At 38.1% G+C, this 16,858-nt stretch overlaps 1 protein-coding gene across 1 annotated transcript; it reads left to right on the plus strand.

Moving 5' to 3' along the window:
* The first annotated feature begins 1,528 nt into the window (after nt 1–1,528).
* Nucleotides 1,529–15,215, plus strand: LOC122665061 (AT-hook motif nuclear-localized protein 10-like). Its single transcript, XM_043861118.1, has 6 exons — nt 1,529–1,671; nt 1,843–2,399; nt 2,488–2,540; nt 4,275–4,406; nt 14,309–14,470; nt 14,567–15,215. The coding sequence occupies exons 2-6, from the start codon at nt 1,931–1,933 to the stop codon at nt 14,831–14,833; spliced, it is 1,083 nt and encodes a 360-aa protein (XP_043717053.1). The 5' UTR covers nt 1,529–1,671; nt 1,843–1,930; the 3' UTR covers nt 14,834–15,215.
* Nucleotides 15,216–16,858: the final 1,643 nt, after the last annotated feature.

The following is a 16,858-nucleotide window of genomic DNA, read 5'->3' on the forward strand; positions in this document are numbered from 1 at the left end:
TGCCAAATTGAGGATGTAAAAGAACATCTAAGGAAGAGATGATCATGATCAAAGGTGATTGCACCACAGAAAGGGCAGAGGGTACTCAGCTGAAGGTTTCTTAGATTGAGAAGTTCAGGAATTGGAACTCTTTCCAAAAGGACTTTCCAAGTGAACAAACGAACCTTCAGAGCATTTGCTAGAAGAAGTGAAAGGCCAGATCCAAGTGTTTTCACAATCTGATATAGATAGGGGAATTGCTAAATAAGAACTGCAAATTCAGGAGGCCACAAAAAATACAGTAAGTCCAAGTTCCAGCTCTAGTTTGGGGTATTAATAGAAGCCACTACTGAGGTTGGAGCCAAAGCAGGTAGAGGAAATGTGTTGTAGAGGGCTGATGGTTAGGGATCCAAGGGTCTAGCCAAGGATTGATGGAATGACCATGCCTTAAGTGAATATGACTTACTCTAATGAAAACATTCTGACTGAGATAAATAAACTTGTGGATAATGGGACAAAGACGATTGATGATGATACGAGAGATTATTTTATAAGAAAAATTGCACAAACTGATCAGCATGTACTCTGATATTGGTGATGGGAATTCAACTTTAGGAACTAAAGAGATATATAAGTGTGACTGAGAAATCTTGCAAAACTACCATTCACAAAGAAATTTGTGATAAATGAGGTCACCTCAAGTTGAATTATATCCTATACTTTGTGGGAAAATATCCCAAAGAAGCCGTTCGAGTCTGAAGCTTTCAGACCAGGCATGCGCATGACTGTACGAGTGATTTCTTTATCTAAATTGGATTTATATATTAAGAGCAAGTGAGAGAAAATACATAGGGCGAATATCGTACAATAATGAAGTTGTTCCAATGTGATCTAGTGGGTGTGGGCTCAAGTTAGAAAACAACCTTAAGCAACTTAGTTGTTGACTTGTCGTGGGTTTGGGCTGGGGAGTAGTATGTGATACGTATATTTTCTTTTCTTTTTTGGGTGAAAAATTACGAATATTATGACCCTGCCTAGACCCGACAGTGACCAAAGCCTCAAGTATAAAAGAGTCATTTTCATCTATATAATATGAAAAGTCAAGTGGTGAAATGGTCAGCAGCCGCAGGCGAAACCAGCATATGCAAAATAATAAAAAATAAAAAACATCACGTGACCTAATTGAAAACCCTAACAAACTTTTAAACATTTCATTCTTTATTTTTTTTTGGTAGAAACATTTCATTCAAATCTAAGGAGGGAAAGACATATGAAAGCCCTCAAAACCAACTAATGAGCAATGAATGACACACTCACAATTTCACAAAGCAGTTTGCTTTTCTCAACAAATTTTATTATTTGAAAAATAAACTTATTTTATTAAATAAAAATCCAAAAATTAGTAGAAATATAAGTCATATAACAAAAATCTAACCCAAATATTTTACGTGAAGAAGCTTTGCAAGATTTAATCTTTAAATATGCAAATAAGGAAATAATTTATAATTACGAAATTACCATTTATTCGATAATTTTCCCATCTCGGGAAGATGGGGTCGGTGGGCAAAAAGTAGAAAAAAAGAAGTTTTTCATTTTAAACCCTAAATCTGACCACCTTAGAGCTCAGACCCTGACGATCGCGCCCTCTAAACCCTAGAATCCCTTTCTCCATATCTGGATCGACCCAACAAGGTACCTTCTCTCCTCTCCCTCTCCATTTTTTTCTTATTTATTTTCTATTTTTTATTTTATTTTATTTTGTTTTTTTTCTTTTTCATTTAGGTGAATTTTGATCGAAAAAAAAAATAGAAGGGAATTTTGCCCCTTTTTTTTTTTTCACTTTTTTTATGCATTTTTTATTGGGTTTCATCAGTTGGGTTGATTTGAAAGATCGAAAGGGGTTCGGATTTCCGAACGAAAATTTCTTCCCTGTAATTTTTTTTTTTTGAGAATGGATGCAAGGGAAGCTACGAGGTTAGCTTCATCCGAACCTCCAGGGATGATGGTGGGACCCAACCCATACGGGATGAGCTTGCACACCACTTCAATGCTCAGTCCCAGTTCTGCAGGGATAATGCAGAACCTTCGACTTCCATATAATCAGGTTGTCACTTCTTCGTCGAGGCCTTCTGATCCTTCAAACTCTGCTGGGTTTCATGTTGATGGTTTGAGACCAAGTGGGTTTACGGTGAATGAGCCTGTAAAGAAGAAAAGAGGAAGACCCAGAAAGTATGGCCCTGATGGTAACATGGCATTGGCATTGGCTCCTCTCTCTTCAGAAGCTGCTGGACACTCCAACAACAACAATTGCAACAACCACCACCATAATGAGAGCAGCACTCCATCGTCTGAACCTCCTTATAAGCGGAATAGAGGGCGGCCGCTGGGTTCCGGCAAGAAGCAGCTGCAGGATGCACTGGGTAAATTCGCATTCTCACTTTTACTCAGTTGTTCATTGTGCATTTGCTGATATAAAAGTGGTTATGAATTTGGATTGCTTGGCGACAGGGGTTCCTGGTGTTGGTTTTACTCCCCACATCATCACTGTTAAAGCTGGCGAGGTATGCAGATTGTATCCATGAATGGAGAAGAATCATGTGTTAATTTTTGTATGATGTAGAGATAGAGTGACAGTGCTACTCACTTCTCAATGATATAGTTTATGTGATTGGTTGTAATTGGCTTGAATTGGTTTATGATTTTGTTGTTATCGAAGAAGCAAGAAGTCATGAGTTCATTAATGACCGATCCTTTTGAATTTCTGGATTTGGTTTTAGATGTTTACCATTTTTGTCACAAGTCTTATGTTGTGATCTTCTATGTGTTTGCAACCTCTCTTTTGTTCAGCCAGATTGACAGTATACAATCAATTTTGCAGACATGCTGTTCATATGAGGGAATCCCATCCGATCCGTGAGGATATTTGATTAGCTTCGACTTAGTGGCTTGTTTATTGTTCTTGCTTTAATAAATTGGTTTGTAAGAGTACACTTGTAAATGAGGATATAAACTAATCCCAATCATGTATCTGTTGGAGGAAAAAAAGGATATTAACTATTCTAAACAGCAAACCTGGCAGAATGCACCTAAAATAGGAGATAGTTGATTGAATGACAGTGTCATGTGCAAACAATCATTTTGGTATTGGCTATATAAATGCTGTACTGCCTTTTCACTCCATCAAAATCCTATCTTTTCTGGGATTATTATTTGGCAGTCTTTCCTTACTTCCTTGATCCATGTTCTTGACAATCCCTTGCCCTTATCCTTTGATGCATAGCGAGCTGAATGTTACCTTTATTTATTTTTTGCTTTTGCCCCCATTTAGATATTTTTTTTCTTTTGCCCCCCATTTATGTTGATTATGAAAAATGACTGTTAAGGGGCCTGACGATGTATCAATTTTCAGAGCCGAAGCTTATATGCTTGGCTTGGAATCTCAATACTCTTATTTAAGAACTTCTCAAGCAATTGTGCTATTGGCTGTTTCCAAGTAGAAATCCTTCATGACACTGTATTACAGTTTGTAAACCGTTAGGAGGTAATTACTTGTTTTGTATGGACACAAAAAAGGTGGGTTTCATATGTCCGTTATTTGTAACGATGGCCTTGGACGGTCAATTTCTCCATTATCTTTCACAAGGATAGTTGCCGACTTGCCTCAACGTACATCATGAAACTAGGCTGAAAAATTCATTTGTTCCTCTCTTCCTCTGGGCTGCGTCTTCCTTTGTTCTTTAGTTATTACACAGCCTTGATTCATTAGTTCAAAGTGTAGAGGACCATCCTTTCCCAAGTCAATACTTCAAGGGCAATTTTATAAACCAGTTACTTAAAATGAGGACAGCTATATCATAAATGTCTTTCAATTATGATAGTGATCCAAACCAGGATTCAACTTTCAGATTGCATTCACTTTTCTTTGTGATATCATAGTACTTGTATCAAATGATATTTAGCCTCATTATGATATAGGATCAGAAAATTGGGCCTATCACATCTTTTGCCATTATGTGCATTCACTTTTAAAAAGCAAAAAAAAAAAAAAAAGAAAGTAAATATAATAAACGAAAGCAACAGAATGTAGAATATTTTCTTCTGTTTCTGTTATTTCAATTTGTGTTTGTGGAAGTTGTAGTAACATTCATAATTTGTGCTCAACTTTCTGTGCTTTTCTTCTTTGTCCAATACTACATGATTAATTGGTGACATAAAAGAGTCAACTCATTTGGGATGGGAAGTTTACTCAATATGTTGTCTTACTTTTTGTGTGTTATTATGTTATTGTATTGCAGGATGTAGCATCAAAGATCTTGGCTTTCTCCCACCAAGGATCACGTACAGTTTGTATCCTCTCTGCAAATGGAGCAATATGCAACGTGTCTCTTCGCCAGCCGGCAACTTCTGGTGGCATTGTAACTTATGAGGTTTGATTGAAACTGCATTTAGATCTCATTTTCACATTCAATCTATCACATGTGATACTACTAGCTATATATTTCTTGGCTATTGATAAAGATGAATATTATATGCTGAATGTGGAATGGGTTTTTATTCTTTCTGATTTTGGCCATCGATATTGAAATGCAGTACATGGAGATTCCTAAAAGGTCTTTTGAGAAAGATATTAAGGGTTCTTTAATTAAAATCACAATGTCAGTGTATTTAATAAAGAAAAAGGTCCTTTCATGGCCGATTTATGAAGCCCTCCCTACGCAATCCACCTAATTGTGTGACATGGAAGGATGATGTGGGAACTCTAACCATGGGATGGCTAGGTGTAGGTGGAAGGGGTGGATTTCCGACTCCCGTGCGTGTTTCCCTCTTTGCTTCTCCGTCACTCCAAGGATGAGTGGGGGACGACTGTGATGAGGGATGGAGACGAAGACGAGGATTTTGTTGATGGTAGCCTAGGATATTCTTTTTATCTAAAGGGAGGAGTTGCCACCTAGATAAGGGTCTAGGACCCTGGTGCAGTCTGGGAGGACTAGCATACCAGGATCTGTCCTACAATGAACATTTGATATAAATCTGATTATTGAGGGCTGAAAGATGATGTGTCAAGTGGAAGATGAAGGGTCAAATTCAAGAAGAGAAGGTGTAGGTTGAAAGTTAAAGAAGATAAGAGGAAGAAGATATGGGAGAATGAGAAGGTTGGAGAGAGAAACGTGAGAGAGGGAAGAGGGAAGAAAGATTCCACGTACAAGGGGGTTGCTCACACAACTATTCTTGAAAAATTCCTAGGGAATCACTTCAATTTCTAATTCAATGATAACTCCAATTCATGCCTTACATCATTAGGTTACATGGTATTTAAAGAAGAAAATGACTCTTGGACTTTAACAAGAAACATTAATGACTAGTACACTATTCTAAACTAATTACTCACCTAGAAATTAACTCCAAGAAAATTAATTCTTAGCACACAACTATTGGACTCCCTAGACTAATAACTCACCTAGAAATTAATACCAATAAAGTATGGGTAATTTACACATACCACCCCTGAGGTTTAACGAAAGTATGATTTTACCCCCCAATTTTGGAAAATTCTGTGTACCCCCCTGAGGTTTACAAACGTTAACAAATAAACCCATTCCGTCAGTTCATGACTAACAGTGTTAAAATCAAGGGGTAAAGTTACAAAAATATCCCTTCAAGAAAAAAAAAAAAAAAAAAAACCCTGCAACTCATCTTCCCCAAATCGATTGGGGAAGATGATTTGCAAGTATCCTTGAGTCTTGGATGTGCTGGTGGTGCTTTGTCACTTCATCTTTGTCGGATCAAGATTGTCATCGTCATTAGTTGCCATCGATTCCATACAAGAATCGACTTAAAGCCCTGCTCAAACCGGATTTGAATCTGCTAGAACCAAAATCAATAATCTTGATTGCATCAGCGATACAACCTTGGGAAGGGGTATTCAGTGATGGTGTGCACCTTCGTCTCTTCCTTTGCATGGTCATGGGGTCCACTTGGTTGGTTAATACCTAGTGAGACTTTTCCACTAGAGACACGTTTAGCTGGGCAAAGTGTGACTGTGTGTGTCAACCTTCTTTTTACCTTTGTGATTGCACAGGCATTCCCTTCCATGCTTTGCCACTTTAAGTTCGGCATTTTCATGTTCTTCTCCGGATGGGTTCTCATCATGTCTTGCTTTGTTTTCTTTCTGCTCCCGGAAACCAAAAATATCCCAATTGAGGAGATGACAGAAAGAGTTTGGAAACAACATTGGTTTTGGAAGAGGTTCATGGAGGACAATGATGATGAGGAGCACAATTACGTTGAAGATATAATAAACGATGATGATACAAAGAAAGATGCAGGAAACAACAATATTATTGATTTCGGTTTTAGCCGATTCAAATCTGGTTTGAGCAAGGATTTAAGCCGATTCTTGTTTGGAATCGATGGTAACTAACAACGATGATAATCTTGATCCGACAAAGATGAAGGGACAAAGCTCCACTAGCACATCCAAGACTCAAGGATACCTGCAACTCATCTTCCCCAATCGATTTGGGGGAGATGAGTTGTAGGTTTTTTTTTTTTTTTTTTCCTTGAAGGGGTATTTTTGTAACTTTACCCCTTGATTTTAACACTGTTAGTCATGAACTGACAGAATGGGTTTATTTGTTAACGTTTGTAAACGTCAGGGGGGTACACAGAATTTTCCAAAACTGGGGGGGTAAAATCATACTTTCGTTAAACCTCAGGGGTGGTATGTGTAAATTACCCATAAAGTATTAAAGACTTAGATTTTTAACTTTTAAACTCCTAGTGTAGAAATTTAAAAAGTTACATTAATACACCTAGGAATACGAAAAGACAAAAGAAGAAAAAGGCAAAGACTATCTAATTTATTATTCTAGAGAATTTCAAGGGCCATGTGGGGCCCACTTCAGTCCACCACGCAAGGGAGTGAACCTGGCCAGCATAGAGGCTACGCAAGGAGGCTGACTGGTTCTTGGCTAGCCACGCAGGGGGCCGTGGCTGGGGCTGTCCTAGGTTGCCCACGGTTTCCAGTCGTGGGGAAAAAAATGCCCTGCATCAGACCCGTACATGTCTCACGATTGACTCACAATGGATAAGGCAGAGATCTTCCCAGATTTAGGGTAGGTTCAAGGTTACGTGTTGGGTAGGATCAAGTTGAGCATCATTCAGGAATCATTTTGAAAATCATTTGGGCAGCCTCTCGGCGCAAAATGGAATATTGCATAATTTGTAGATTTTGATTATTTTGGAAATCCCTATTTGAGTGGCATAATGGCTAGAAATGGAATATTTAACAATTTGGGAAATCCCTATTTGAGCAACATAACGGCTAAAATGAGAATTGAACTATTTTATAAGTAAATAATTGAAATTGAGATAAGGGTAGGAAATTACCCTGAATGGCTTATCGGTCTATTCTTGCAGAACCTTTGCGCTTCTGATTCTTTTCTAGGCCCTCAAGGGCATTGTTGGGACTTTTTCAAAATTTACTTTCTTGCAAATCCCTTTTCTTTCTCTTTTTCTATGGATTTTTTTTTCACTTTATTTTTTCTATTTTTGGATCGGCTATTTATGGCCAAAAAGTTTTCTTCAGCGCAAAAGAGGTGGTTTAGCTAGCGAAAATCGCGATTCGCCGGTGAAATAGGGGTTTCTTTGCCAGAGAATGTGCAAATTCATTGGCGAAAATGGCGGTTTTGTCGATTTCCTACTTTTTGCCATTTTTAGTGTTTTTTTTTCCCTTTTGTGAACGTGTCTCTCCTTAAAAAAATGAGTCGGGGAGCTCCGTCCCGCTACATCCCCTGGCAGGGGTTTCATTCCCCCTACAACCCCCCACAGCCCGCTCAGCGGCCAGTGGGATCACGTTGTTGTGGAGGAATGAACAGTACTTCTTGGGTTAAACCGAGGTTAGGTTTTACCAAGTAACAATGTCCGAACAGTCTCTTTAGGGTGGCAAAATTCAGTGTCTACATTAGGGCGTGGTTTTGTAGCCATATTGAATGATTTTCCCCTCCATGTATTGGTATTTTCACTTGTGTTTTTAGCCTTCCATTTGTTTTCCATCATTTTTTAGAAGATTCGTTTTCCTATTGGACTTTTAAATCTTTATTTTGCCACATGACCTACTCCGGTTGGGCTGGTACTTGACATGTGAGTCTGGACTTTGGGCCCCACCTGATCCTAAAATGTCGCTAGGCTTAAATTAGGCCCCATGTCCGTAAAACTTCCGTTACATGACTTACATCCTTAAGTGGAATCCATGCTCCTCGGTTTATAAAATTACCAAAATGTCCTATGGTCACAAGTTGGCCTAATGTTACAAAGCAAGGCCCACAATCTTGCAGCTGCAGCCCCAGTACCAAAATAGTCCCATCATGGCCCACCTGATGGGCTCTTGAGAGTTAAGAAGTGGTCAACCATACGCCAAGGAGAGGGGAGGCCACTTGTTATGGAAACTGTAAATATCCCTTCTCTAATCAATTGAGCAAGGGAGAAAACACAAAGTTTGCGAGAGTACTGATAGTCTGTCCATCCTAACAAGAGAATGCTTGAATTTTCTTGTAAAAAGATCATACCTTCTGGAATATCTTTTGAAGGAAAAACTACTTCACAGTGGAGAATTTGCTAAGCCTGAGTGCATAGAAATCTCATTGCATGCCCGCCAAAAGATAATGACTCATGCCATTGTTGCTCTTTTTTATTTTGTTGATCATTAATCAGAGGCTATACTCTTATCATAAGAGTGAAAACTATGAGAAGAAACCACTTGACATCAGTCAATACTTAATTTACACCCCAATTTTTATGTCAATCTCCAGACGCGGGTTTTGTTTTTGGATAGCATTACTTCTGTTGTTAATATTCTCAGCATTTTCATTATTCATCTTTCTGCAATTTATTTGTTATCGTTTCCCTGCCTTCATCATTTTTTGGGAAGTGAGACCAACATTAACTCTTCAACAGTAGGATAGAATTTTCATCCTACCCATCCTTGCTCACTACATATTATTTGGGAATAGGCCTCCACTGTACCAAAATGCAAGGTTCCATCTGGTTGCAAGTGAAGAGAAATGAAGGGACGTGAAATTAATTTAAAGAAGAAAATGGATACTGGTAATAACAATTTTGTAACTTACATAATATCTTACCAAATAGGGTAACTGAACTTTAAAATGGAATTATTTTCCGGTTCAAATTCATGGAATTTGCTTAAAAAGTATAGTACAATTAAATTATTAGATATAGAAAGTTTAGATTGATGGAAGGTTAACCCAAAAACTATTCGAACTATTGACAATGGATGTTGGTTGGCATATATGTTAAACTGTTAATTGTCAAATGTATGTATAGGTATTGTGAAGCGCAAGAAGTTAAAAAGTGCATATTTGTCAATTTGCCCCAGTTTTACATGCCCTATTAACCTAAAATAATTGAATACAAAGAGTTATGCAGCCAGTGTCTTTTTCTTTTTCACCCTACCCTTGTGGAATTCGAATTTCAATTCAATGATTATTGGGTATTCAATCATTCGTATAAGAAGTTTTTCTCTTCTTATTTGTCATCATGAGTTATATTAATAATGAAGTCCATCTAATGTGCTTTCTTTCTTTACAAGATAAATCTCATCTGCAGCTGGTGAATATGTATACACACCAAAAATTGACCACAAAATGGAAACAATATAATCGATGAAAGGGATTTTGTTTCCTTTTATTTATATCAACATTGCATAGTTTAACCCTAAGAGGGCAGACCTCGGTGCAACGATAAGGTTGCTCCATTGTGACCTAGTGGTCGCAGGTTCGAGTCCGGAAACAGTCTGCCTCTCTGTGAAGCAGGGGTAAGGCTGCGTAAATTATCTCTCTCCCCAGACCCCGCACTGGCGGGAGACTTTTTTATATAGAAAGTTTAGAGGTAGTTAGATTATCATTGTTAGTAATGATAGAATAAAAAATTTCTTTTATTTGTTTTAATTTCATTTCCCTTTTCTACACTTCCCATTCTGACCAGATGGAGCCTAAGGGGGAATTTATAAGTAGAAAACTTTTAAAAAATATGATATTGGAAACCTAATACTTTCTCTTACATTATTAGTCCCCCCGCCCTCTACACCAACTGGTGTTTCAATATTATAGTAAATGCAAAATACAACCAATTCTGATCAACAATGCAATGAGAAAAGGAAATATAGGGAAGGAATTCCACAAATAGACAAAACCAGAAATCAATTGCTAGCCTGCTAGGGACTGGCCATCTTGCTCAACATTTATAGAATGGGATTTTGTAAAAGTTGCTCTGTTCACTTGGTAAAAATCATTTAGAAGAAGATATAGTGGGAACAGAGCATACAAAAGGGAAGCGATAAATGAAAAGATTAAAGCAGAATATTTACAGCATACCTGGGGAAATGTTCTTGTGAACCTATTCCCTTTTCAGCCACATGGGAATTTGGCGAGAAAGTTAGATAAATATTTAACAATAATAGAAGAATTTCAATGTTCTGTATATATTGGTTCCGATTTGTTGGATTTGGTATGCTGAATGAACGGAGACTGAAGAGAGATTCTCTTGGGGATCGTTGATGTTCTTAAATCAATGATGGTCTTAGAGTCCAAGATTCATACAGCTTTTAGTACCAATAATTAAACCCATCATTTAGTAACCAATTCTGTGACTCAAACCTTAAAGCTACTCTGTACTGGTGCTTGAATCCTTGATAAAATGATTTTAAGAACAATCTGTAGGAGTATCTAGTTTATGAAACCTTGAATTTGTGGAATATAAAGTGAGCAGGATTTATAAGTGGATCAGCCTTGTTGCAACAGTTAAGTTGTGCTATTGCAACCTATTGATTGGGTTCGAAACTTGGAAACAGCCTCTCCTGTGAAGCAGGGGGTAAGGCTGCGTACATTTGCCCCTCCCAGACCCTGCAGTAGCGGGAGCCTCATGCACTAGGATACTCTTTTTTAAAGGGAGCAGGATTTATGGATGGACATACCCATACTCTTGTATGGACAGGCACCTAGTTCTGCCGCATTGCAGGTCTGATAGTGCAGAAAATATGCAGGCAGGTAGCCTCCAAGGTCCCTTGCTCACATGTCAAGTTTCAGCCCAAACAGAATTGGCCTTCTGGCAGAGTAAGTCAATTAGAAATTCAGGACTAAGGACTATATATTAGAAACTCAGGACTTAGTCTTTATAAACACCATGCTAGCTATACTGGATGAATTGGACAAAAAGATAGATTTCTTTTAGGTGGAGCTATTATAGTGAAACTCTTTCAATTATAGCACATACATTCTGTGGATCCATACTGCGGTTATATCTTACTTGTTGACAGATTTGATTTCAACCAGATTGAATACATAAGGTGAATATGGATGGCTGAAGGTTTTAAAAATGGTTGTGGAACCTTTGTTTTCTAACACTTTATTTCTCTTTTTTGTTGATATTATTGAACTCAACTAGATTGAGCATATAAGGTGAATGTGGATGGCTAATGGTTCTAAAGATAGTAGTGGAACCTTTGTTTTCCAATTTCAGTTGCATAATTATTCTCAGCGGAACTATTGCTTCGAGGAAGAATTTTATTTTATTTTGTTCTCATCTTGTAGATTGAGTTTAGGGTCATTAAAAGAACTAAGAAACTTCTTACCCTTTGTTATCTTGGTCCAATTGTCTTTAGATTGGTCTTAACACCAAGATTCACCTTCCCCAACCCTCAGCTGTAGCTAACAGACATTACATATCACCTAAGAATGGAGTAGTGTGAAATGGATTGGCATTTGTGTATTTCTTTTTTTTTTTTTTTGTCTTTTGGATATTTTGAGATAGAGCACATCAGAAGTTGGGCTTTGGGGCAAATAATTGATTTTATAAGATGTACAGTGGTCACATTTGACTTGCCAACAACTTTTCATTGCTTCAGTGTTGCATCTATGCTTGATTTATTATACTTGAATGCTTTTATTCACCCATTGGCATGATTAAACATGTTTTGTGTTTTATATCTGCGTATAGATATATTACAATTAGTTCTCTTCTGAACTCATTTCTGGGTCCAATGGAATTCATAGGTATAGGAAGAAGCCCCATCAAATAGAGATTTTTCTTTCTACCATATTTCAATTGTTAATGCAATATAGAAAGACTGCTACTACAAGCTGTTCTACACCTTTGATCATGAAATATCGATTTCTTGTTGAACCCTATGAATCGTGTGAAATTAGGATACTCCAAATTCATGGGTCAAAGAGTTTCATAAAATGTCACTGATTTTCTCTATAAAATGGTTCTTGTTTGTAGACAATTGAGGACACTCATATTTTTTCTTATTATGTTATTCTGTTTATTGCTTGAGAAATTTCTTTTTTCTTTTCCAATCATTTGAAATCTTTTCTAGTTGTCTTCAAAACAAAATTTGAAATTTATTTTAAATATTGTAAGGAAAGGGAGCCCTTCTTTATGGTTGTTACTTGAAGTATTTATGTTTTTGGGTCAGTTGAAATTGATATTGTATACTTTCATCTGGAGGCCTGAGGGTTTACAAGGGATAGACCCTACCAACTGAGCCAGCTGGCACCTTTGAAGTTTTTTTATATTTATTTTTTATTTTTTATAATGGAAATACAGGACATATTTCTGTCGTGTATCCACAAAAAATCATTGATTTGAGTCCTGAAACAGGCAGAATGGTTTGATTGCTGAGTAACGTACACTCTGGTCAATTCTCTTGTTGAGCCAAAGCACTGGGTGTGGGACAGTATCATTGAACTGTCTGGTTTTGGCTAACTCTCAAACTTTTCAGATTGTGTTTGATCAAGATAGAACATGATGAGCACTAAAGTGCTTGGTTTTTAGCTGTTAAACCGTTTAGTCTGTTGGATCATGTTTAACTCTTATTTCTTGATTTGGATTCTTTATAGGAAAGAATGGAAATACAATACTTTTGACTTCTTGATTAGTGGCTAGTAATTTTCCCTTGATTGATGGGTATTAGTTAGCCCCTTAGGATCACATTTTAAAAAATTAAATTCTTTCCATAATTTAATGCATTATAAATTTAGTTGTTTCAAATTTTGTAAACTCCAACTCTCTTTTGGCTCTGTTTTATCCAAGCTAAAACCACGTAAAAGGAAAATTTTCATGTAATTGCTTTTGTTTATACTGATTTTGCCTTATAATTTTCCTTTTATGTGGTTTTTTTGCCTGGAAACTGACAGCCTTTAGGAAAATTACTCTACATTGGATATAAGATACTTTGTGGGTGATTATCAAAGTTAAGTAATATAACCTATTAGTTGTCTTCCACTATGAAATGGTTTTCCACAAATGACATGAGAAGGCTTCTACATGTGTAGCTTTCTTGCTGATGTCATTGGGCTTGTCCAAGTGATCCAAAAGTCTAACTAGGTCATGGTCCCGGTTCCACTATGTATAACTTGGTACTTGTCTCCCTTGGCCTTCTAAAGGAAATTCCTTTGGATTGCCTCCTTGTTTCAATCAATGTTCGTGAAATTCGGAAACAGACGGTGTCTGATCATTCAGTCCCTATGGTCGATGATTCAAATGAACTGATTGCCCAACCTGATGGTTCAGTTGGAATCTTTTGGAGAAACCATCAACTGTTGGGCATTTTTGGTCCACAGTGTAAATGATTTGACCCCAACTAATTGCCTTTTCCAACATTCCTTTAAACATTGGCTTCAGTTGCCACTAGAACAGTGAAAAGAGATTGAGGAATATGCGGAATACTAGCAAGGGCAGCCTTTTTAAGTTCTAGCTTTGCTCCTTTGATATCTAGTTGGCTTTCCAATTAGTTATTTTCTTTTCATCGTATTGTTCACTGGTTCCATGTCTTCCACTACTGCTTCGCCTGCTGCTCTTTGTCTCTTATAAGATGCCTACAAGGAATATTTAAACTTAACTCGGTTGGCCATTTATGGGTATGGGTAAGGTGTCGATACAGTTTAATTAGGATGAGGGCATTTCTTGTTATTTTCAAGACACAAAACACCCACAAATACAGGGAAATCTTAGTGTTCTTTTGTTATGATATAAAGTAAAGACAGTTGGATGGAATGATTGTTTAGGGTCTGTGACAATGGAGTATTTAGAACTTTTAAATGTCTCAATCCAAAGTTGTACCCTTATTAAAAAGAGTTGGAACAGTAGGAATTAAGACTATGTTATATCTGCTATCTGTTGTTTCTGTTTTGGAGTTATGGATGGTACAAAATTTTATGCTGAAGACCATAGTTAGATAATGAGCTGGAATTGTTCTTCAACAGTCCCAACTACGATTTCTTGGTAACATTCCATGAGCTTGTTCATGCAGGGCCGGTTTGAGATAATATCTCTGACAGGTTCATTTTTACTTACGGAGGATGGTGGCACCCGGAGCAGAACAGGCGGTTTGAGCGTCTCATTGGCGGGCTCAGACGGTCGGGTCTTGGGTGGTGGAGTGGCAGGAATGCTAATGGCAGCAGGCCCTGTACAGGTTTCTTTCCATGAATTTCAGTCCTAGTTTTTGTCTTGTCTTCGATTCTCTATTTTTCTACTAATGGCTGCATTTTCTGTTGGATGACAACCGCAGGTTATTGTGGGAAGCTTCATTGCTGATGGAAAAAAATCAAAGGCAGAACGCCAGCCTTCAACACCAGCACCCCAGACTGTAGGATTAGGGGCACCTGTTGCCACAGGCAGCCCCCCCTCTCAAGGGGCCTCAAGTGAATCATCTGGACAGCCCGGTAGCCCACTTAACCACAGCTCTGGAGCCTGCAACAATACAGGCCAATCAATTCAGGGTTTGTCAACATATTCAACTATGGGATGGGGCTCTCATTCTGCAAATCCTCACTGAAATGATGTTGATGCGACTTTGCTGCAGAGCCCTTCAGGTTTTTAATAGTTAATAATCTACATAGAAGGTGAATATCATTTGGGGCGCCAACGGGAGTATGAGACAAATACTGAATGATCATCTTGGTCACTAGATAGAACTGGGTTTTTCAATAGAAGGGTTTTCAGGGTGGATCTGAGGTGGTTTTCCTCACCTTAGGACTGATACATCTCTCATCTGTTCATAGCCAAGAGTATGGTTGCATCCCCAAATTTTCTGGAATTTTTTTTTCATTTAATTATCAATAATGAGAAGTTTGGCTGTTACTATTTATCCTGAAATGTAGCTAGCTTCTTCTTAGTTTCCTATGTGGAGATAATAATGAATATACTAGTTGAATCTTTTGCATCTTGATTCTTGTCTGTTGGTTGAACTTTGTCCCAGTAGGTGTATGGTCGATTGTTTATGTGAACCGATGGACTGGTTTTTCATAGGATGACAGACAAGGATAATACCCTTTCTGCCACCTGCCCACTGCGGTTCTTGTCGAGTTTTTGTTTTCAGTAAGCTGAAAAGGTTTTGTGTGGGGTGGGGGATTGACAACCCCATTCTTTGTTGGGTGAATGACACATTATATTTGTGGCTAAGTTTTCAATTGTGGTAAACTTTCATTTTCTGGATATTCGACCCTTTCGGGTAAAATAATACCCAGGATCATGGATATTAGGCATTAGCCATACGTGGTGATTAGTTTCTATTTACTCAAACTCCCATGGCAGAAGTTCCACCTTTGATTCTCCCCAAAGACTGAACTCTTATCTCTTCTTCTCCCCTGCTATTTTGAAATGGCCAAATTATCCCTCCTATAATTCTATTAACCTAGTACCTGGATTTCGTTGTGAGTTTTATTGTCTTTTATGTTTTTCTTCTTTGCAGCTTACAATTTGGGATGGTCCATCCCCCTCCTCTTCTGACGACGCCCCATTCCACCCCTGCTGCAAGCCTGCGATCACCCCTACCCCAACTCGCAAACCATGCTCCCACTCTCATCGTCACCCTCACCTACCCCCTCTGTGAGCCATCCCTCCCTTGCAAACCCACCCTACCATGCTCCCTTGCTCCCCCCCACCCAAACCCACCCTGGTTACACACTCTGCCCCACCCCTGCTACATATCCCTCTGCAATCTCTCATCCCTCTCCCCATGTCCCCCTCCTCTTCTGACCGAGCCCCTCCCCCACCTGGTTGTAACCACCCCCACCCACACCCACCTTGTTTTGTCTAGTTTTGTAAACCTAAACTTGCTTGTAACTCAAAGATTGGGTGGATAGTTTTGTAAAAGGAAACCCAAAAGTGGATAATCATGTAATTTTTTCTCCCCAAAAAAAGGATTTTTTCAAATGCACCTATACTTTTTCCAAACTGTGTAACAATCTAGTCCAATCCGTTAGTTTGGGACGTTAGATGTTAGTTTCAGGGAATCTAATGACCAAATTGCCCTCATCTTGGCCAAATCATTTAAGTTTGAAACTGGAAATCGTTCTAGAATACATCAAAAGCCCCATTCATGTAAGAACATCTAGTGACGAAATTTTCAGTTATCAAAGGTAGTCCCTAACCTCGTCCGGATTTGTAGAAGGGGAGATGCAACCCAAGATCCAGAAATAGAAGGTGATCTTGGAAATGAAAGAATTCGATGAACAATGAGGTGGACTACGTGAAGTCAATGGAGCAATTTCCGTTAAAATTAGCTTAGTCAAGTTTAAACAGCATTCAACGTTTCATGAATTCAAGGATAACTCTCAATATTCAGATCTCAAAGCAAAAATGGATGTAAATCATAAACTTCAATGCCGAGGGGAAATCCAAATAATGAAACCAAGAGAGTTGGCTTTGACTTGAATCGATCCAAGAATCGAATATAGTAGGTACTCAAAACAGAGGAGAGAAAATGGAAGATTATGAGAACTGAAGTGATTAGGGTTTCTAATCTCACCTGGATTCGATCTTCAGTTTTTGTCTGATATTCTTTTAAGTTTTCCTTTCA

This window comes from Telopea speciosissima, chromosome 6 (genome assembly GCF_018873765.1).
Source record: "Telopea speciosissima isolate NSW1024214 ecotype Mountain lineage chromosome 6, Tspe_v1, whole genome shotgun sequence".
NCBI lineage: Eukaryota > Viridiplantae > Streptophyta > Magnoliopsida > Proteales > Proteaceae > Telopea > Telopea speciosissima.